The sequence below is a fragment of the Mesoplodon mirus genome (genome assembly GCF_964341445.2).
Source record: "Mesoplodon mirus genome assembly, chromosome: X".
In the NCBI taxonomy this organism is placed as follows: Eukaryota; Metazoa; Chordata; class Mammalia; order Artiodactyla; family Ziphiidae; genus Mesoplodon; species Mesoplodon mirus.
Window position 1 is genome coordinate 102302746 of NC_138981.1, and position 21292 is coordinate 102324037.

A 21292-nucleotide genomic window follows, 5' to 3' on the forward strand; every position below is an offset into this window, starting at 1 on the left:
CTAAATGAGACTTCAAAGCAAAAACCCATCTTTGCCTGGAGAAGCTATTGTATGGGCTGGTAAGTTACCGGGGCCGGGGGTGGGGTGGGTGGGAGGGACTCCAGCTGCTTTACGGTGAAAAGAAGCCTGCCAAGTCTAGAGAACATTTCTGATCGCAAGGCTCTTAAAACTGTAGCCCTAGTTCAAAAGCACGTAGTTCCCCTTCCAACAGGGCTTGTCTCCAAGTCAGAAATCACATGTTGACAGAGGCCATTTCAAATATATGCTTTAGCTTGAATTATTGCAGTCTTGGAAAAGCTCCTGTTTCTACCTCTCTTTAGTGTTTTTCTTTTTTAAATCGTTATTAGGATTATCATTACGTTCTGTTATGACCCTCATGTGTCTTTGGTGGAGAGGGTTTAAGGGTAGATATTTTCAAACGATCTGCCGGGTCCTGAAACTATAGACATTTGTACCTCCTGTGCAGGTTTCTAGAATGAAATCCAGTGCCGTGGTGCTGAATTGGTAGAAGACAAGTTAGAGTGTGAATTTATTTGTTCTGATTCTAGAGGGAAAGCCAGGAGTGGCTTATAAATTCCTCAGGGAAAATGGTGGAGAGAGTGAATGGAACAGCGAATGAGAAACTTTCCAGTCTCCGTTCCGAGTTTCCCTTGCTGGACGGGCAGAGCTCTGCTGTGGGAAGTCACTGTCTGCCCCTCAGTCTTTAGTGCGTGCAGATCCTCCCTTGGGATTTACCTGCTCCAGATATCCTAGCCCTGGGGGCCACCTCTGGGGCTCACCTCTGGGGCTGCTGTGGAGCAGCACTTTTGGGGTGACAAGGATATTTTGAGATGTGGAGCAGGAATGTTTGATATTTGAACCAGTTACCTAATGGCCCAGTGACCTCTTTGTCAATTGAAATGAAAAGCTTTATATTTAACCTAGTTTTAGCTGCTCAGTTCACTTTCTCTCTCTCTCTCTCTCTCTCTCTCTCTCTCTCCCCCCCTGCCCCCTCCCTCCTCCTCATTCCCTCTTTGCTGTCATTTGATAGCAGCAAAAGAGCACAATACAAGGATGTAACTGGTGGGAAAAGATAGCTATTTCCAGACAAGCCAAACATCTTATCCGGGCTGACATCTAACTGAAAGCATTTATTATGACTATTGTTTACTCCATCACTGTGACAATGTAAAATGCTTTCTTGTGAGAAAATCTGGCCCTGCTCTGATTTATAAATGCCCCCCTGAAGTGTTTTCCGAAATCATTACCTAAACTGGTACATAAAAGGGAGAGGGATTTGAGTATATATCTATTTCTAGCTCTATCTACATAGAGAGAGTTTCTCTCTCTCTGGCAGTGGGGAGAAGGAAGGGAGAGAGACAGGGAAGGAGAGAGAAAAGGGTGTGTGTGTGAGTGTGTGCATCTACATGTACGTGGATGGTATGTGTTCTAGATATAGATGAATACACAGTCGTGGCTGTGTCATATAGTGGAGAAGGAAGATGGGCTTGTGACTCACATGTGACTTCACACCCCAAGCCCTGCTACTTATTAGCTAGCTATGTGACCTTGCGCAAGTTCTTAAACTTGTCTGAGTCTTAATTTCCTCAATAGTAAAATGGAGCCAGTCAAATTATTGCCTGTGACTGTATAAAGTTAATTTATATGAAAAACAGTATTGTACACATCCAGGATAGCAAGAGAAATATATTCCATCTGTCCCCAGTCACTTTACTCAGTCAGCCTGAATATAGAAGTGGGTTGAGTATTGAAAGATGATATATTCTAATCATCTGAACCTTGAATTATTTCAGAGCAATAATTATGCAGCCTCTGTGGCAGCATTCTTGTTTGTGACCACTCAGATCAGGAGCATTTTAATCATAGCCCTTGCTAAGAGTTGCTGTATCCTTTTGTGTCTGTTTCATTCATCTGCTCATTAATTGTCAGTATTTATTGCAATTAATTGGCCAGCTATATCATTATTATTTGTATGTGGATTACATTCTTCAATGAACAGAAGGCTTGAAATTCTCAAGAAAAATAGTTTTGCAGGTACAGATTCATCAATCAGTCTTCATCATTAGCGTCGTCAAGTAATGTATAAAAAGCATTCGGATTCATAGGTCTCAAATTACTGAGGAAATGAGATCATCTGGTTTGGCTGCTTCTAGTAGTTAGATCACAGCAGTAGTTCCCCAAATCAGCCTGCAAATCTCAATTTTGAAAAACACTTTAAATTGTGAAATAGACACAGTGGGAAAGTATGTAAAAATATGAATATATTCTCTTAACAAAATATTGTAAAGAGGATACTCACGGAACCCCTCTCAGCCCAAGAAATAAAACATTGCCAGGACTCCAGAAGCTGCCCGTGTGCCCCTTCCAAATCACGACCCCCCCCATTGCCCCTGAAACCACTATCTTGACACCCTTGTATGTATCTCTAAACTGTGTAATTTCGGTTTTCCTATTTTTTTAAAAAACTTTATATAAGTTGAATTATCCAGAACGGATTCTTTTTTTGTGGCTTCTTTTCCTCAGGATGAAGATTTATCCATGTTATTCCATGTAGGTGAAGTTTGTTCATTTTCATTAGTGTATAGTGTCCCATTGTATGAAACAACCAAAATCAGTTATATTCTGGATGGATATTTGGGTTGTTCCTAGTTTAGGGCTATTATGGACAATGTTACTATGAACAGTTTTTATGTCTGCTGGTGCATATATAACTCTTTGCCCATTTTTGATTGGGTTATCTCTCTTTTTCTTACTGACTTGTAGGAGCTCTATGTATGTTCTACATATAAGTCCTTTGTTAGTCACGTGTGCTGCAAATATCTTCTCCTGCTCTGGCTTGCCTTTTTGCTCTCTTAATGGCTCCTTTCGACGTGCTAACAAGTTCTTAAGTTTAATGCAATAACAATGATCAATCTTTTCATTTACAGTTAGCTTTTTCGTGTGTGTGTCCTGTTTAAGAAATCTTTTTTTTTCCCCCTGAGGTCAGAAAGATGTTCTGTCTTGTCTTCTAAAAGCTGTACTGTTTGCCTTTCACATTTATTTTTACAGCCCACATGGAATTGCTTTTTGTGTATGGTGTGAGAGGCAGTCCAACTTCTTTGCCCCCTATGGATAGCCAACTATCCCAGATAGCGTTATTGAGAATGCTATTTATGTATTGAAAATCCTCCCTCTGCTTTGAAGTGCTACACTTGTCATAAATCAAGAATCTGGGTCTCAGTCTATTTCTGGGTTTTCTTTTCTATTCCACGGATCTATTTGTCCTTGTGCTAGTCTTACTCTGTTTTAATCACTACTGCTTTATCGTGAGTTCTGATGTCCGGTAGAGCATGTCCTCCTACATTGCTACTATTCAAAAGTGTCTCAGCTCTTCTTGGCCCTTTGCCTTGCCTTATAAAGTTTAGAAATCAACTTGCCAAGTTCCACAAAAACAAACAGTAAAATCACCCATTTGGGTTTTTATTGGGACTTAGTTTGGTCTTCTTTACTTTCTTTCAATGAAATGTTTACAGTTTCTTTCAATAGAGGTCTCATAAACTTTTGTTAGATTTATTCCTGGGCACTCAATTTTCAAAAGCAATTGTAAATGTCATCTTTTCAAAAATGTATTCTCTCATGCTTGTTGCTGGTATATAGAGCTACAATTGAATGGGGTGTGTGTGTGTGTGTGTACTTCTCTAGCTTCTTTGCTAATTCTATCAATTCTCATTAATTCTAATAATCATTCTATAGATTCTTTTAGATTTTCTAAGTTCATCAACATACCATTTGTGAATAACAACAGATTTGTTTTTTCCCTTTTAAGTCCTCAAACTTTTTTTCTCCTTGCCTTAGTACACTGGTTAGGACCTTCATCAAAGAGGTTTTCTGAAAATTAATTTTACTTTTTGACCAATTTAGTAACTAAAATTTATTAACTCGGTTCAACAAATTAACTGCTTTTTAAACAGGTAGATAACATTTAAAAAGTAGAAAACAGTAAATATATGAAAAATCTCTCTCCTAGTCCAGACCTTCATTGGCTTGTTAAAAATATCAAACCTCCGCTCTTCCCCTTGACCTCCTGAATTGTAAACTTTATCCAGTGAGACTTTGCCACGTCTGCGTTTTTAAAGTTCCGCCTGGGACTCTGATAATTAGGTTTGGAGACCAATAGAGTAGATTCGCCTATGCAGAGGTTAGTAGGATTGTGTAATACAGTGATTCCCAACCCTGGCTACACATTAAAACCACCCCAGGAGTTTGACAAATCCTGATGCCTGGTCCTTACCCTGGACCAACTGATCTGCATCTCTGTAGGTGAGATCCTGGGCCTCTGTAGTTTTTTAAAGTTCCCCAGGTGATGGTGGGAGGGCGGTGGTCTGGGCAGGAGCAAGAGGGAGGGTTTACTCAGGGGCACAAGGAGACACTTGGGGGTGACAAGCATGTTCATTATCTTGGTTGTGGAGGTGGCCCCGTAGGTGTGTACGTGTGTCAGAACTTCTCAAGTTGTACGCTTAAAGTATGTGCAGTCTATACATCTATGTCAATAATACATCTCTAAAGCTATTTAAAGAAAAAGCAACACACGTGGTTCTCACACACAGCAGTGGTTGAGAATCACTGTTCTAACAGAAAAGGCACACTACTGGAAGGGGAAGTCGTGTACCTTTTCTTTTTCCATTTCATCTGCCAACAGTTGGCTGTGTACTCTTAGATCAGCCACTTCATCCCCTCTGGATCTCAGTTTCTTTCTGATTGGTGCGTTCGATTTTTTTCTCAAGTACTTTTCAGCTCTGACGCTCTGATTCCTCTGTTCAGCCTGGCTGTGCGGGCCAGGCTGCTGGTGCACCTCCTGGCCACACGAGGGGGCTGTGCAGCCTGCAGCCTCTTCCTCTCAACTGAACACTCTTGTGAGGTCAAAATAGGCTGGTCAGGCGTCTTTCCCTTCTTTCTGTCCTCTTGGTGAGTGCGAGCTCCGCTTCTGAAGCATCATCTTCAGCTGCCCCCATCCAATGGTCCTGCTGCAGGTGAGCCTTTCTTTAAGCAAAATAAATCCATGAATCTCTGAATGTACAGAACAGCTTTTTAAAAGATCCTCAGATTGCTTTGAAAAAATAGACAGCTCCTGAAAAACAATTAAAATAGGATCTAATTAAAGTACGTGTATACATACACATGTATATATGTATGTGTCTGTCTGTCTATCCATCAGTAAGCACATTAATAATTAATAATTAATAATATTACTCTGTTGTCCCTAGGAAAATGATCCATCCATATAAAATTTTGAGATCCTTCAGGCTGTAAACATTGCTTAGGTGAAAAATGGAATCAAGGTTAGCAAATAAGCCTAGTCTTTTCCCACTGCAATATGATATAAAGTACTTAAATATGGGAGTGTGTGTTTGTTTATCTATGTGTTTACATATATTCAGGTGAACAGGTTGGCTAAGTATTTTAGAATGGAATCTATTCAAGACACTCTGGGCATTCATCTTCATTTTTCTAGGACCTACCTGACAGGGAAAAAAATGTGGATGCCCTGGAAGAGACTGACTAGAACTAATGTTACAAAATGATCTAGCTATGTCCTAAATTTTAATGAATGCATAATTTAATGCATTTCAATCCAGCTCAGAAATAAAAAGCAAATGCTTTTCTGAAGTGCAACAACAGCAGGGGTTTTTTTAAAAAGGAAAAAGAACCCCCTCCCACCCCCGCACATAGAATTTCCCAAATAATACTATAAAACCTGAACATTGAATAGCTCTGTCTTTCATGTTTGGTCTGATTGCAGTTTTCTTGCATTCTGATTCCTAAATTTCAGATTATTCTATGAGCCAGTCACAACACCTTGTGGACACACCTTTTGCTTAAAATGCCTTGAAAGATGCCTAGATCACAATGCGAAGTGTCCACTGTGCAAAGATGGTCTTTCACAGGTAAAACGTTCTTTCTTTCTTGATTGGGTTAGCTTACTGGGAATTGGGTACGAAGACAGCATCCTATTGGATCCCAAGCCACTGCACTGTGCTAGAGCAAAACACCCCCTCAGACCATTTATTTCTCCTGTCTTAGAGCCACCCCTCCCCTCTCCACAAAGTCCTTCAGGGAAATGAGGCAACATCTAGCTTTTTATGAACTGTCAGTAGTGAAATTAATTTGTGTTGGAAACAAAAGTATCAAAATGATGATAAGCACAGATCAAAATGATGATAAACATGGATCCTTGTTCTAATCCCATCATGGCAGCTGATTCACTGTCATGTTGGGTGAATCTTTTGTCCTCCCTGGGCTTGGACTAGATGAGCTCCGATGTCCCCTTATCATCAATGTTTATTCTGTGGTTTGAAGAGATCACTCCCAGGTCCCCAGGAAAACCTCACAGACCTTCACTGTGGTCCTTGCCCCACTCCTCAGCTGCCACTGTACTTATTAGCAGACATTTGTCAGCTGGAAAATCTCTGGGGCTTCCAGATTCTCTAAAATGAATCACACAAACTGCCACCTTTGTCCTTCAAATGGACTTGCTGTAATTTTTTATAGCACAAGCAGATCTGGGAATCCATCTTGTCCCCCCACCCCAGGGACTTGTGTGCCATATTTTACAATCAGTATAAATGTTCCTTGACCCCTGTCATCCCTGAGGAGAGGTTGGAGATGATGCAAGGCTATCTCTAGGTGAATGTAGATCCAGAGGAGTCATGTGTCAAGCTTTCCCAACACCCCAACATTTAAATTAAGGGAAGGGAGTGAAATAATCATCCAGGATAGCCCTGAGGCTGTGTATTGGGCTGGGGGGCAGGGTCAATGTCATATCTGGCCTAGGTGAAGAGGTGGTATTTGCTGTCCTGATTGTAGGTGAGAAGCCCATGGTCCTTATACTTCAATAATACACTGGTGTTGTGGTAACACTACAACATCCAGATTAACAGAAAGAAGGAAAATCTACCGTTAAAATTTTAGTATGTACCTTTACTGGGTTTTTGTTTCAGCATCAGCGGAGGAGTCACCTCCTTCTTGGAGAGGCTACCTCCTGAGTCATTGCTTTTCCCCAAAGACTGGGACTGGGCAAAGCAGCCGGTTTTCCTGCAGCCAGGCAATGGCAGTGGCTGAAAAGGCATCGTGGAGGCAGAGGCTGTGAGGTCCTGGACTTAGGGGCTAGAAGATATTCCCATCTCTCTCTGTGCCTTCACACAGGGTCACACTTGCACCATTTTCCAGAGAGAGAAATATCTTATTCCGATCATGTTCACTGCGGAATAGGCAGACGTAGCCCGTACTGGGAAAGGAAAAAATGTCTGAAGCCTGCCGTTTTATACTCAGGAGCTCCCCCTGCTGGGTCTGTGTGGGTAGTTTCCATAGACAGCAGTTCTCTGCAGATGTTTTCGTTCCCATTGTCTGGTTCACACAAACACCCACTCCTTACAGATCCCTGGATATGCACGGACTAGGGGTGTTTGGGAGGAGAGTAATAGTGACAATTGACAACTGAGCCCGAGTTAGGTTATGAAATCAGGTTTTATAACATAAATCCAGTGATACCTAGACGGTATAATAAAAAAAAAATAGGCAAATGAAATCACCAGTATAGCTTTTCTTTTTAAAACTAAAGTTAGAGGAGAAAAAACTATGTATAATATATAGACTTGAAATATCCCGAAGCCCAAGCATTGGGGTGGGGTTGGGAGTGGGACACAGCAGGAAAGGATCAATAATTGAAAATTGCTTTTTAGTTCCCTGAACCTTTTGACCACGGACTTTCAGCATATCCCAGATGGAGACCATTTCTGGGAGCTTATAAACGCAATAATCAGAAAAAGGAAAGGAAAGGATTTTCTCCCTTTCTTGACAAGAACATGATCTCAATCAATTTCAGTGTTTTAGGAAAGCTATGACATTTTAAAAACTCCATTGCAGGTCTTTTTCCCTTTCTAAAATAATTTTTCTAATTATAAAAGTAATTCATTGCATGTGGGGTTTTTTTAAGCTAAACTCTAACCTCCAGAGAATATATACATTATGATATTATCAGCTGCCAATGTGTGGGTCTAAATTACTCCAGTATGTGGGTCATTTAACTGTTCTGCTGATTACATCAGAAGTGCTTTGTGTTTTTCTGATGACTCTGCATAATATCTAATTGCCTTGTTCCCCGTATAGTGCTTGGCATCAAGAAAATACAGTAAAAATGTCATAATGGAAGAGCTAATAGCTAAATTCCTTCCAGAAGAACTCAAGGAACGAAGGAGGCTTTATGAAGAGGAAATGGAAGAACTTTCTAAGTATGCATATGCACATTGCTGTTTTCAGTTTCACTCATATCAGGTCATAGAACTGAAAGTGTACATTCCCTCCCAGCTCCTCATTTAGTGATACCACGTTGGTAGCTTGAAATTGGCCACAGTGAGAGTATTTACACCACAGAAATTGGCAAATGCTGTAACAAGGGCTTACCCGCTCCATCCCCAGAAAGCCAGTTGTTCATTTACCAGCACCCACTGAAGAAACCTAAGCCAAACCACTGACCAGATCACATATTGGCACTAGTAACTGGGTATCACGGATAACAAATTATTGGAATAATTTAATCAGGGGGGCTTAATGAAGTGCAGTTGACCCTTAAACAACATGGATTTGAACTGTGCGGTTCCACTTATACGTGGATTTTTTCCAGTAGTAAATACTATAGTCCTACACTCTCCGATCCGTGGTTGGTTGAATCCACGAATGCAGAACCGCGGATACAGAGGAACTTCGGATACCGAGGGCGACTCTAAGTTATATGCTGATTTTCAACTGGGCCGAGGGTTGGCGCCCCTAACCCCCATGTTGTTCAAGGGTCAGCTGTATCCAGAAGACGGTTTTCAGGTACATAAGGAGGTTCTATGAGGTTAAGAACTCTGATATCAGCCAGACCTGGGCTTATGATGCAGTTTTGCCACAAAGTGAGTATACTTCATCACCCTAGGCAAGTCACTTAACGTCTCTGGGCCTCAGTCTCCTCATCTGTAACTTGGGGATAATAATAGACTTGGACTTGTTACGAAGATCAAATGAGCTAGTGCATAGTAAGCACTTAATAAAAGCAATAGTAAGAATGCTGCTTGTTATTACGCTTCCTCTTCCATCACAGCTATTGTGAGAGGTACAGAGTAGGGGTGGAGAAGGAAGTAAGGCTCCAAGCTCTCTGCCTGGCCGGAAGAACAACTCACCTAGCAGAAAAAGCAGGAGGAAATCACTAATTTCTGTCTCTCATACTGCTGACCCCCCATCTCCCCATCCCTGGTGGAATTCTCACAGCATTCTGGGGGCAAAGTTCCCGATGGCAAAAGCTGTTCTGGTTTTATGCTCACCCTGTAGAGAACATTTCTAAACTGCCACCAGTTTGCTTGTGCCTCTCACTTTGAATAACACGCTGTGCTGGGGAGCCAGAAATGAAATCGTTCTTTGCTCATTAACATATTAGATCTACTCAAGGCATCTTTATCTTTATTTCTGATTCTTAAGATCACCTTGAGTCTCTCTGGGCCCTCTTCTCAAATACCATTTAATGTCTGATTAACAAACACTGGAATATACTAGGTGGATTTCTCTTTAAAGGAATCCTAAATTTAATCCTTTTGAGATTTGGGCAAATGATCTTATATGTCTATCGGTAAGGTTATGTTCAGATGCCCCTGTATTGGATTTACTAGACAAATAAAAGCACAGTGATCCAGGAGGAGCTGGCCTGGTTGGTGGTTCCCCATCAGGCCATGTGTCTGAGTCTTCGTGGGCACATGTTGAGAGGCAGACTCGTAGGTGTCGATTTCAGAGCTACTGCACCAGTGTCTCTGGGTGGGGGGGTGCAGTGGCCTGTTGTCTGGGTTTAAGGGCCTCTGGTGATTCTGATGCACAGGAGCGTTTGAGCATCACTGGGCTAGATTACTCTTGCCTCTCCACTGCTCCCTCCTCCTCCCAGCTGGGCCTGCCATGCAGATCCTCTGGGGGCTTTGCAAACATGTGAGATGTTCACGGGGGTCTTGCAGAGATTTTCCCACCATTCCTCTGGAGAGCTGGGTCCACTTTTACCACCCTTCCCCATACTGCCAGCAGGACACCTGGAGAGATTGTCTGGAGTGGAGAGCATGAAAGAAAGAAAGAAAACTATGAGGTATAACTATCACCGACAATGTTAAGGTACTAGAGAACTTCATTCCCCAAATTAGAATGTGTAGAATGTCAATTTTAATCATAGCCCTTAGGCTAACCTGTGCACTGGATAATGGGATTCAGCCCACAGCACCAGATGCATTTTAGTATTTTTTATCAGCCTCAACTTGATGTCTCCTTGCCTTCCTGCGGGGGAACCACATGGTGAAATTTGACCAGCCTTTCTGTGTTCTGCTTCAATGCCATGAGATGCATATCCTTTGCTCTTCCTGACAGCCTAAATAAGAACGTGCCTATTTTCGTGTGTACCATGGCATATCCCACGGTCCCTTGTCCCCTGCACATCTTTGAGCCTTGTTACCGTCTGATGATTCGTAGATGCATTGAGACAGGCACACGACAGTTTGGCATGTGCCTTGGAGATCCTGTCAAAAGGTAAGTGAGGAGCTATGCAAGTAAAGGGAGGTTGGGTGGAAAGTGTTTTTTGTTTTATTTTGGGGCCCTCCCAGGAGCATTTGTAAGGATCAAGGTCCTTCTGGCCCCTAGTTTACCGTGTGAGAGGCTGCCTGTTTAAAGGAACCCCAGGATCAACCTTTTGTTAAACAGGTGGTATATAGTCTAAAACGTGTTTTATAAGACTGTGGTCCCTGGAGTCAGGCTGCCTGGGTTCATATTCTGGCTCCATCCTTGTAGCAAGTTTGACTTTGGGCAAGTTACTGAACCTTCGGTGACTCAGTTTCCTTATCTGTAAAGTGGGTACAATAATAGTGCCTACCTCGTTGGGTTTGTTGGGAGGATTGGTGAGTTAATAATGCACATAAAGTACTGAGCACAGTACAATAAATGGTAGCAGTTACACATTAAAATGTTTTCTCACACAGGCACCGCCTGTGGTGTTATTGCAGCTATAGACCCTGGGACAGGCAAGAAGGCAGAAGTCCCTCAAGGCACAACGTGGGGTTATAGAAATGGGGGGAGGTGCGCAGGCCAGGGAAACAGCTCATCAAGAATTTACTTTCTTGAGTCCATTCCCCATAAACAGGTTTGCGGAATATGGCTGCATCCTAGAGATCAGAAATGTTCAGTTCTTTGCTGATGGCCGCTCAGTGGTCGACAGCATAGGCAAGAGGCGCTTCAAGGTCCTCCATCAGGGCCAGCGGGATGGTTACAACACAGCTGACATCGAATACATTGAAGACCAAAAGGTGAGGGTGGCCAGTGCCAAGAATCCTGAAGCCAAGCTAGCCCTGTTGCTTGGCAGACCAAGATGATTGCAAAAGGATTTCTGGGCATGGATGGGGGCCTTGGGATTTCTCACCGATTTGCTGCTGCTACGCTGAATGCTGCCAGGTTGCTGTTCGATTGTGGAATGGCAGTGATTGCGCCCCTTGTCTGGGCTTTCCCTGCTTAGTTGCTGATTTATATTCATGCATAAGAGATGCCAAGCCAGACCAACCCTGGGGCCCATTCAGCATAGGAGTTAGGTCTCTGCCAGGGATACCAAGATCTGGAGCTGGATCTATACATACGTATTTTATTTTTCGCTTTATTTATATTTTAAACCTTTTTCTTTTGAGATAATTGTAGATTCACACGCACATGTCTATTTTTAAATGTGCAACCTGGCCAAGAGCCCTTCCCAAGAATCCATCATCCCATAAGGCAGAAAGATGACATGTCCAGTTAATCCTTGGTTTTCTGAACTAACGGGTAGAAGAAGAGGTAAATAATCCCATAAGCGTTTATATTTACATTCACTACATAGTACAAGATTAATAAACATTTGCTCAACGAATAAATGTATTTGACTTGGAAGATAAAGTTACATACGGAGACACAGACACTGCTCCCTCTCTTCCCAGGGAGCAGTGGGAAAGCAGATGTAAAACATGAAAAGGAGAGAGGCGTGAACAAGCACAACCTAGTTTAACAGCACGCCTCCACTCAGGCCAGTCAGCATCGCTGGTTTTCTATACGTCTGGCTGTTTCAGCTCACTTACCAGCTGAACCTTTCTCTGTCCTCCACCCTCAGCAATATTTACACGCAGTCCATCCTCTGGCCGAGGAGCCTTTCACACACGACACAGGAGAAAGCCAGAAGGGCGAGTCTTCCCGTAGGATGACAGGATGGATGCTCAAATAGGCAGGTGTCAAAAGGGGCTCTAGGCATGAGGGAGAAGGTACAGAATGCTTCACTTCCACTTTGATACTTTCAGGTTCAAGGAGAGGATTGTGCTGAGCTCATAGGATTACATAACTGTGTCTATGAGCAAGCGTCATCATGGTTTCATTCACTCAAATCATCTCTGAAGAATCGGATACTCAATCATTTTGGTCCAATGCCAGAGAAAGATGCTGATCCCCAGGTATATAAAAATGTCTCTTTGTAATCAGTCACCCCCACCAGATGAGAGAGCCTAGGGTTTGTGATTAGATACGTGTGTGGTTTCCACCCAGCACATTTAGTGTAGAGAGGAAGATGGGTCCAAATTGGTCTTGTTTGGCTGGGCAGTAGGCATCATGGGTAAGAACAAAAGGACCCCAAATCAGAATTGGAGTAACTGAAGTAAAGCAGTAGGAACTTGGATCCAAGATAGGTTTTAAGAGATTAGTCAAGTGAGAGGATGGGAACACAGGCACCATCAACAGAAGAACCTATCATGTGAGTCCAGATTCCCACCATGATGATGTGTTAGGGTGACAAGATTCACAGAAGGCCAGGCTTAAGATAAGGGTACCTAGGGAGCTGAGACCAAAGGCTGCCACTTCCTGGAGGCTTCATAACTCTCTCCCTGATTGCTTCAGGAGCAAGGAGTGGGGAGCTAGGGCCAGCCACCTTACAGGGTTCCAACTGCAGGATCACAGAAACCTTTCACCCCCAGGTCCCTCCATGCTTAGCCCTGCAGGTCTAGACCCTTGCCATTGTCCTCATCAGGGATGAACAAGTTTTCCTGAGCCAACTGACCCAATCCTTAAATTTACCCTTGGCTGAGTTATACTAGAAAAGAGTTCATTAGATTCTACTGGATCAATCTATTTCCTGGAGGGACAGGTCCATTTGAGAGATCAAGCTGCAGATCTGAAGCTCTCCAGGAAAGTGGAGATAGTTAAGTTTCACCAAGCTTTGTGTGCCTGGTGTAAATCAGGGAATACTCTCTCTAGGACAAGGTTGGAGATATCCTAGTCAAATATTTTCCCACCATCACCTTTCCACATTCTGACCTGGTTCCTACATAATCGCCTCCATAACTTCCTTGATTCTTTCCCTGTACTCATTCCTGACTTTATCACAATAGTAAAATAGAATATGTATATTCTGACTTCCATGCCAAAAAACTGGTCCCACTGACCTCTCCAGCTGTGTGACCTCGGGTAAGTCCTTTCCCCTTTCTGACTTTTTCGCCCATCTCTGAAATGAGGGAGGTAGACGAGGAGGTCTCTAAAGTCCCTTCTTCCCCTTGCGTTCTGAGGCTGTAAAACACCAGTCTGCTCCCTAATGCACTGCAGTGTCTTGTTTTCTCCAGGCCACAAAGGTGGCTCCTTTTCCCGCCCCCATTCAAAGGCATCGTGAATGTTGGAGGGAGAAAGCCCATTGCTTCCAGATGATCCAGCTCCTGGCTCTGGGCCACAGTGACTCAGGACTACGGCAGAGCTCTGAGAAGGCTCATGATCAAGTTGAATGTTCCCCTTCACCTTCTGGAAAGCATTCTCCCCTAGTCAGGCAGAAGATAGCGATCAGCAATGGTAACAGCATCTTCCACAAGAGGAAACACAGGTGCCACTGTGTGATTCATAAGGGCTCAGTGACACAGAAAGCGGAAATCTTGGGTTTCATTTCATTTCTTATTAGGACTGTTGCTTTGGCAGCAGCAGCAGCAGAAAAAATAAAACCCATCCAGTTTGATCCAGTCAATGCTGTAGCCCCCGTGGTCCCATTCATAAGAATGTTCTAAGCCTCTGCAGGAGGTTTCTTAGGAACCACCACATGTATTAACATCAGCTTAAACATCTTTGTTAATGATCCTGGGAAATACAGTTCAAGATATGTGAATCTAACATTCAGAACTCATCATAGGAGAGAGAACACGTTACAGACTGCGGTGAGGGACAAAAATAATCCAAATGGAGCTAGAGGCACAGAGAAGCAAAGAGGCAGTGAAGGTTGTGAGAGAATCAGGTGACCAGTTTGGAAGCAAACAATCCCGCGTGTAGAATGTGGTTCTCTGCAGTCCTAAAGCCAACCTTCTGAAGGGTGTGGGCAGAAAGCTCATTTGGGGCTTAGTAGGAAATAAGTCACCAATGTCTACAAGGTGTACCTGGGACGCTGCTGACAAACAGAATTTTGGTGCAGGATCACTGTAGGATAGGAAAGCTCTTTATTAGAGGAAACCTGGGATGGAATATATTTCTATGTGACTGTGTTTTCCAATTAGACTTTTTGCAAAGTGGGATTGCTCTGCTTTGGGGCTGTGAATCATAGGCTCTGGTTTTAGGGGAGGAGCTAGCCGTGGCCCTGTTTAGTGACCTGGCATATGTGGGCTCTGTTGCCTTCAGCCAGAAACAGGGAAATGGAAGTAAGAGACATGCAAAGCCTAAGGGGTCATGAGAACTGAAGACCCATATGCTCTATGCATCAGGCCAAAGGGCCTAAACAGAATCTAAGAGGTGGAAGAGGCTGAGTAGCTGTCTCTCAGTATCCATGGGGGTTTGGCTCTAGGAGGCCCCATGGATACCAAAATCCCTTCTATAAAATTATGTAGTGCGATGAGTACAATCAGCCCTCTGCATCTGCAGGTTTCGCATCTACAGATTCAACCAACCAATTTTGATCCATAGTTGGTTGAATCCATGGGTGTGGAGGGCCGACTGTAGTAGATAGTTCAGCTTGTAAAATCACACTGGCTAGAAGGTATGGTGTATTTGTTAGGAAATTGATGTGTTTGCTTTAACCACTACCAAAAATAACTGTAGCTTAAACTAGATAGAGAGTGTAAGTCATAGAGATGGAGGGCTAGGGCATCCCTGTTTCATGAGATCATTCAGACCCAGGCTCCTTCCTGACAAAGCTCTACCATCCTTTGAGTGTTGCCCTCATCCTCCTGATTGAAGAAGGCTGATCATCAGCATGTCTGTGTTCTAGCTAGGGGAAGGGGAGAGAAAGAGGAAAGTGAGGGTGCATGCCCCTTTCCCAGAGCATGGCCCAGAAGTTACACTTAGCACTGCCCTTTACATCTCCTTAGCCAGGACTTTGTCTTATGGCCTCACCTAGCTGCAAGGGAGGCTGAGAAACGTAGCCTTCCCACCCCCACCCCCTGGGTGGCTGTATGCCCAGCTAAGATAAAGGGAAATAGAGATGGGGGGTAATTAGCAGTCCCTGCCACACACGGAAGCAGTTCCACCTGGGATGTTTCCTGGCAACTTTGGAAGCCTACAGGCTAGGATCACTTCCGCAGGAATAAGACGAACCCATTGCATTTCTCTTGCAGATCAACCCCAATGGCCCAGCCTGGTGCTGGTGGACATTAGCGGTTCTTCCATTGGAAAGCCGAGCTCAGCTCCCGTTCCTAGCAATGAGGTCCCTAAAGGATAGACTGAACGGTATTCGGCGAATCCTGGCCTTTATATCCCGAAACCAAAACTAGTGAGTGGATTGCTGAACAGGAGCTCCCATGCTCCCCTCACCACCTTGGGGGAGTCGTCTTGTAAATATACCTAACTGCAATAACATCTTAGAAGGAAGTATCAAACAGAGGCATTATCCTTCTATTGATCAGAAAGAAACAAAGTAGAAAGACCAAAAGAATGTGATCTGTTTGAAACTTTCTTTCTTAAGATGCCTCTTGACATGCTGCACAACTACATGCACAGCAGAGGTTGTTTAAGAGCCCAGAAGAAAAAAAAATTTTTTTTGATTTTGACATAAAATTTTCTCAAAGTTTAAAGTGATTTTGCTTTAATTTTCTGTCTTTCATAGATGAATGACTGTGTGGTTGAAATGTGATGCCCAGTTACTAATCATGTTGCTGCATTATTTCACTGACTTTGGAGGTGTCATTCCAAATGGTTCATATTTTATATAACATTGTGTAAAATAATGTTCATACTTCCTTCTGTTTTAATAATTTATTTTCTGCACTACCATATCCTTTTTTTTCTACATGTGTGTTTGTAACTATTTAAGCGTGCATTACTGAAAAATACTGCTTTATTTATTGATGTGGTTTACCATGTACCTAGGGGGAAGTAACAATACTAGAAATGTGCGATTTTTGCTTTAACAGTTTTTGCTACATTTGATCCCAGTTCTTGAACCATTTTTGTATCTATCCAATTGGATGCTTAAAGGAAGTTCAGAATCATGCCAAGATCAGCTATCCTTACAGATTCTATTTTGCTTTCAATTTGAATCCAACAATATAAAATACTTAAGGGATTTGGCATAGGTTGTGGAATAAGCCAGGGTACAATAAAAGTAATCCATTTTCTATGTGTCATACAGAGCCAGGATTAAGCAATTCTTTTCTTGGAATCAAGAGATGAATTAGAGGAGTGTCTTTTATTACAATCTCTTGTAGGCATTTATTTCAGCAATCTAACTATATCTTAATTTCTCCCCAGGGCAGTTAGTAATGGGACTTTTAAGCAGGATAATATTTAACCCTTCAGAGGTAATGGTTTTCAGTCTGGCGTGTCACAGCCATGCCCAGCTAGCCTCCATACCTCACCTCTGCTCAGGGTTCTGAGGATCAGGGCCTGGCTAGCATGTGTGCAAACACTTGATGAAGGACAGTTCATTATTAAAAGTGTAAAGAAGCCGGGAAAGAGGGTAGAACCCTTTGAGAAACCCTCAAACTATCTTTTTGGTTTTTAAATCTTTTCAAAGGAAGCCATTAATCCATGATTTTATCTAAACACGGTCTTTCCTCCTCACTGAGATGGGCCAAAGATTTCAATACAGGGGAAGAATAGTGGTAAGGGGGTAAGAGTGAGGTCTTGTTTAGCTTGCTTAGTGCCAGTTTGATTTCTTTAGTGCCAGGACAACCTGAAAACAGGAGTGTTATAATGACAGAGTGAAAAGATTAGGACAGCGAAGAAGTGAATCGTGTTGTTCCTACCTTCACGCAAATTATCCTCCCCCCATGTGACTCTGGACAGCTGCAGTGTGAGACTCACACACAGCCCATCCACTCTGTTCCCACTAGAGGTTAATGCCTCAAGTAATCAGTTTGACTTCTTCCATCACCACCTGTGGCCAGAAACAGAAAAGGGAGAATGAGATGATCCAGGCAACAAAAGAGAGATTCATGTAAGCAGAAACCAAATAACCTTTTCTGCACTTTCTTAATGAACACTGTGTTGTCAGAACATTATGTTACCAGGTTTGATGTTTGGAGCCCAACTGGGCTGGTAAAGAATGGAAGCATAGGCGTGGTTACTGCCTAAGCAAACTCTACAAGGCTCAGGAAGGAGGAAATGAAAGGCTCCCTCTCCCACCTGGTGCACAACCATGTGGTCATAAAACAGTCCTAGGACAGTAATTTCCTACTATCTAGTGTAAACGCAACGAAGAAAAGGGTCATAAGTGTCTTGGATTGCTAGATGTGTTACTTTTGTGATTTCACTTTTTCTGAGCACCAGTTCGTCAACTAGCAAGTGGTGGGGATAAATACTGCATGTAGGGTTCTTATAACATTACATGAGATAATATATATACATCACTTAGCATAGTGCCTAGCACATAGGAGTCATTCAACAAATAATAGCTATGATTAGATTATTCGTAGATACAGAATATCATCAGGGGACTACATTGGCCCTGCCTTTACACACAATACCCATTTCCAATTCCTTTAAACTTGGTTGGTGGAATCCACACCTCTGATTTTCAGACCATAACTTGATGAAATGTTTACATGTAATTCCTTTAGGGGTCAAGTCTGTTTGGGAAAATGAAAAGACTGGAAAACAAATTAGGGTCAGAGATAAGGGAGAATCCCATGCCAGCAAATTTTTCCTCTTTCAAGAGGGCTAAAAATTAGTGTTGTTTGGAGGTCTAGAATTTCTGATATAATGAAAGCCTTAAGTTCAAGCCCCATTAGAATAACCAGCTCATCACTTCCTGCTCTCCAAAAGGTATAAAATTCCACATCATAGAATATTTCACGTTGATAAGAGAGGACCTAACTCCAGCAAATGTAGCTTGGCTAGGCGGAATTGCACTTTTCTCTCAGTGGCCTGGATACACATTTGGACTGTTTTACATGTTTTACAGCAAGCTTTTGTTTCAGTAGTGGTGGGAGGCAAAGTGCAAGGCTAAGCCTTGGCTTTCTTTGATATGTACTTGAATGGGGTAATCAACTGGACATGACTATTTCACTGCTTGTAAATTGATTTTGCTGCAAAGCTGGGGAATAAAGAGTATATACAGGAAAAACAAAGTTAAATCTAGGCCAGAAGGACAAGACTTCCCCCTTGGTAGTTAGTGCCATTTATTCAACTAATTTTCCTGTTTATTGTGATTTACCTAGTCTTTTCCTAGTAGGTTATTTTCTGTGTGTGTGTGTGTGTGTGTGTGTGTGTGTAGATGTATATAGATGTGTGTGTGTGTGTGTGTATATATATATATATATATATATATGAGTGTGTTTGTGTATATATGTACATGTGTGTATATATATTAGGTACCAAGCAGACATTATGCCTTTCTGCTTCGTACTGTATTATTGCTGCTAGCTAATAACCAGCAAAATGTAGAAAATGAAAAATGATAAAACTAATTTTCTGTAGACAACTTGGACAAAAGAGTGCTTGCTCCTTACTCAGTGGGGTAGAGAACTGACTGTGTCAACAATTTGCCTTTTCTGAAGGCCGACTGCTTCTAGCCCCTTGCTGCCGCAGCATGCTGGGACTCGTGGAATCACTGCACATGTGGCACTTCCAGTTCTGCCTGTGGAGCCAGACTGGGCTCAGATAGTCCCCTGTGACTGGCTGTTGGAGCAGTGGAGCTCTGAGGCTGGTTCACAGCACTCAGAAGTCTCTTACTGTCAATAGATCGCATACTGTTGATAGACTGGAACCCGCTGGGGGCTGTGTTTCCCCTCACCAACTCCATTTCCAAGCTGGGAGTTTTATTCAGGGACTCATTCCTTGAGTTCCCAACATGTTGACTTTGCATCCATTTCTGTTTCCTAAGGCAGAATCATAGCAGAGATATGTAATCGAGATGCAAATAGAAGGCAGCCCAAATAAGGGAAAAGGACAGATTTTCAGCCCATTCTTGGGCTTGAGGAATGAGGTTTTGATTTGATAGAAGACAGTTCTGAGAAGCAGCCGGCTGCATGGGCTGCAATTTGTGGCCTTTCCTGAGTGCAGAAAGAAGGAAAAGGAGCCAAGTAAAATGTACACATTTGGTTCCTCTTAGAATGATAGCTCCCACTGTTCGACTATTTAATAATCTGGATTATGCACATCCAGAGGTGAAATGAAGACATTTTCCCTTACAAATGGGTATTTTCAAATGAGCTAAATTAACCTTGAGAGAGAAGTGCCTGTAATCTCTGTTCCTGGTGTCATTTTAAAGCTTTTGCTTCGTGACTGTGTAGCCATTTAAAGTTTACAAAGCAACACTGTAGCTTATGCATCATTTTAAAACTTGCTTGACACTTATCTATAGTCAAAGCAACAATAATAAACAACAACAAAATCAAAGGAGAACAAATAGTTCAATGTGGCATCGTAGGCTTATTAGATAAACTAGTTGTCATTTTATGCAGTTCTCAGTAATGCCAGGATTAAAATATCCAGCAAGCCATTTAAACAGTGGCAAATGTGTCTCTGTGTTTGTAATTCCAGTTGTTTGTTAAGCAGCCATTTTACTCTTGCACTGTAATGAACTGAAAGGGGAATTAAGATAATGCTTTTTTTTTTTCTTCCCATATTGCTATTCAACTACCTCTATATGCTTGATGTCTCTTTAGGGTCTTCTTTCCTCTAAATCTGTACAAAAGAAGTTTCAGCTCATCTATGTTGTAATAACAATGTGATATAGACAGTCTCTGTGAAAGCTTGTTGTTCATTAAAAAATGTTTCCTATTGTTTCACCTTGTATCTAACACAACTTTACCCATACTTTAGGGCAAGAATTGCCCAAATAACTTCAGTATCTTTTTGATGGAAGCTGAATAGAACGGAAAGGGATCGGAACATCTATTTTGTTCTTGTTCCTATTGACTGTAATACATTTGACCAGAAGATCTTCCAAGGAAATAGACCTGCACTCAGAAAGCAAGCTCTTATGTATGTGACAGTGAGGCAGGTGTGAACTGATTAAAGTAATTGTTTTAAAATGCACCAGAAGAGTTTGTCGTTACTAATTATATTGAAACTTTTTGCTAATAATCTGCCCCTACTTTATGTGTCAATCCATTCATATACTGAGTTTGCTTAAAGCAGAGCACACTACCTACTCTGTTTTCTTTGGCATGATAAAAAGTTGATGAAAGCAAATTACACGTTTTATTTCAATTAAATGGTTTCTCAACAATAGGCTAAAGCTAAGGCCCACAGCATGAACCCTTTGACAGGAAAATTGGTAAAATTGACTAGGACAATGAGCAATATTGACTGAGCTGACTCTGGCACGAGAGCTTCAGCAACATCTCACCTCCTTTACAGTACGGATGTTAGTCTCGTGCCATTGAGGACTTTACACAGGTTCTATTTTACCACTGAAGAAAAAAGGACATAGGAGTAGAACAATTAAAAAAAAAAACCAAAATGATTGCTTGGCTCTGTTGGACTTCGCCCTTCTGTGCCTCATCTGCTACTGTCTGGTTCTCATGAGATAGAGCACACGCTGGCCAAAGACACAATCTTCCCTCCGAGGCAGTTCTTCTGCCCAGAATGCCTGCCTAATCCCTTCTGGAGAACTGGATTGGATCATCGAAAAAGAAGGTCTTGTTTGAGCAAAGCCAAAGCCAACACTTTCTGCTACCTCTCCTCTGGGATCCACCCTTTGAGTTCTCCAGGGCCAAAGATGCCTCCCTAGAAGGAACTCCCAGTCTCAAAATAAGATAGGAGCAAGAGAAGGGAAGGACAAATGCCCTAAATCCACAGGCTCCCAGATGTTTAAACATTTCCTTCCCCTCTTATGTTT

At 42.4% G+C, this 21292-nt stretch overlaps 1 protein-coding gene across 3 annotated transcripts in view; it reads left to right on the forward strand.

Moving 5' to 3' along the window:
• Positions 1-20585, forward strand: part of LONRF3 (LON peptidase N-terminal domain and ring finger 3) — a 37467-nt gene extending 16882 nt beyond the window's left edge. For 2 of the 3 annotated variants that reach the window (XM_082610228.1, XM_082610227.1), the window contains 6 exons: positions 5810-5924; positions 8146-8267; positions 10414-10572; positions 11180-11342; positions 12354-12503; positions 15624-20585. In XM_082610228.1, coding sequence (XP_082466354.1) covers positions 5810-5924; positions 8146-8267; positions 10414-10572; positions 11180-11342; positions 12354-12503; positions 15624-15779 — 865 coding nt within the window. In that variant the 3' untranslated portion in view covers positions 15780-20585. Of the gene's footprint in view, positions 1-5809; positions 5925-8145; positions 8268-10413; positions 10573-11161; positions 11343-12353; positions 12504-15623 lie in introns of all 3 variants that reach the window. The other variant, XM_082610226.1, reaches the window with a different exon arrangement.
• The last annotated feature ends 707 nt before the right edge of the window (positions 20586-21292 follow it).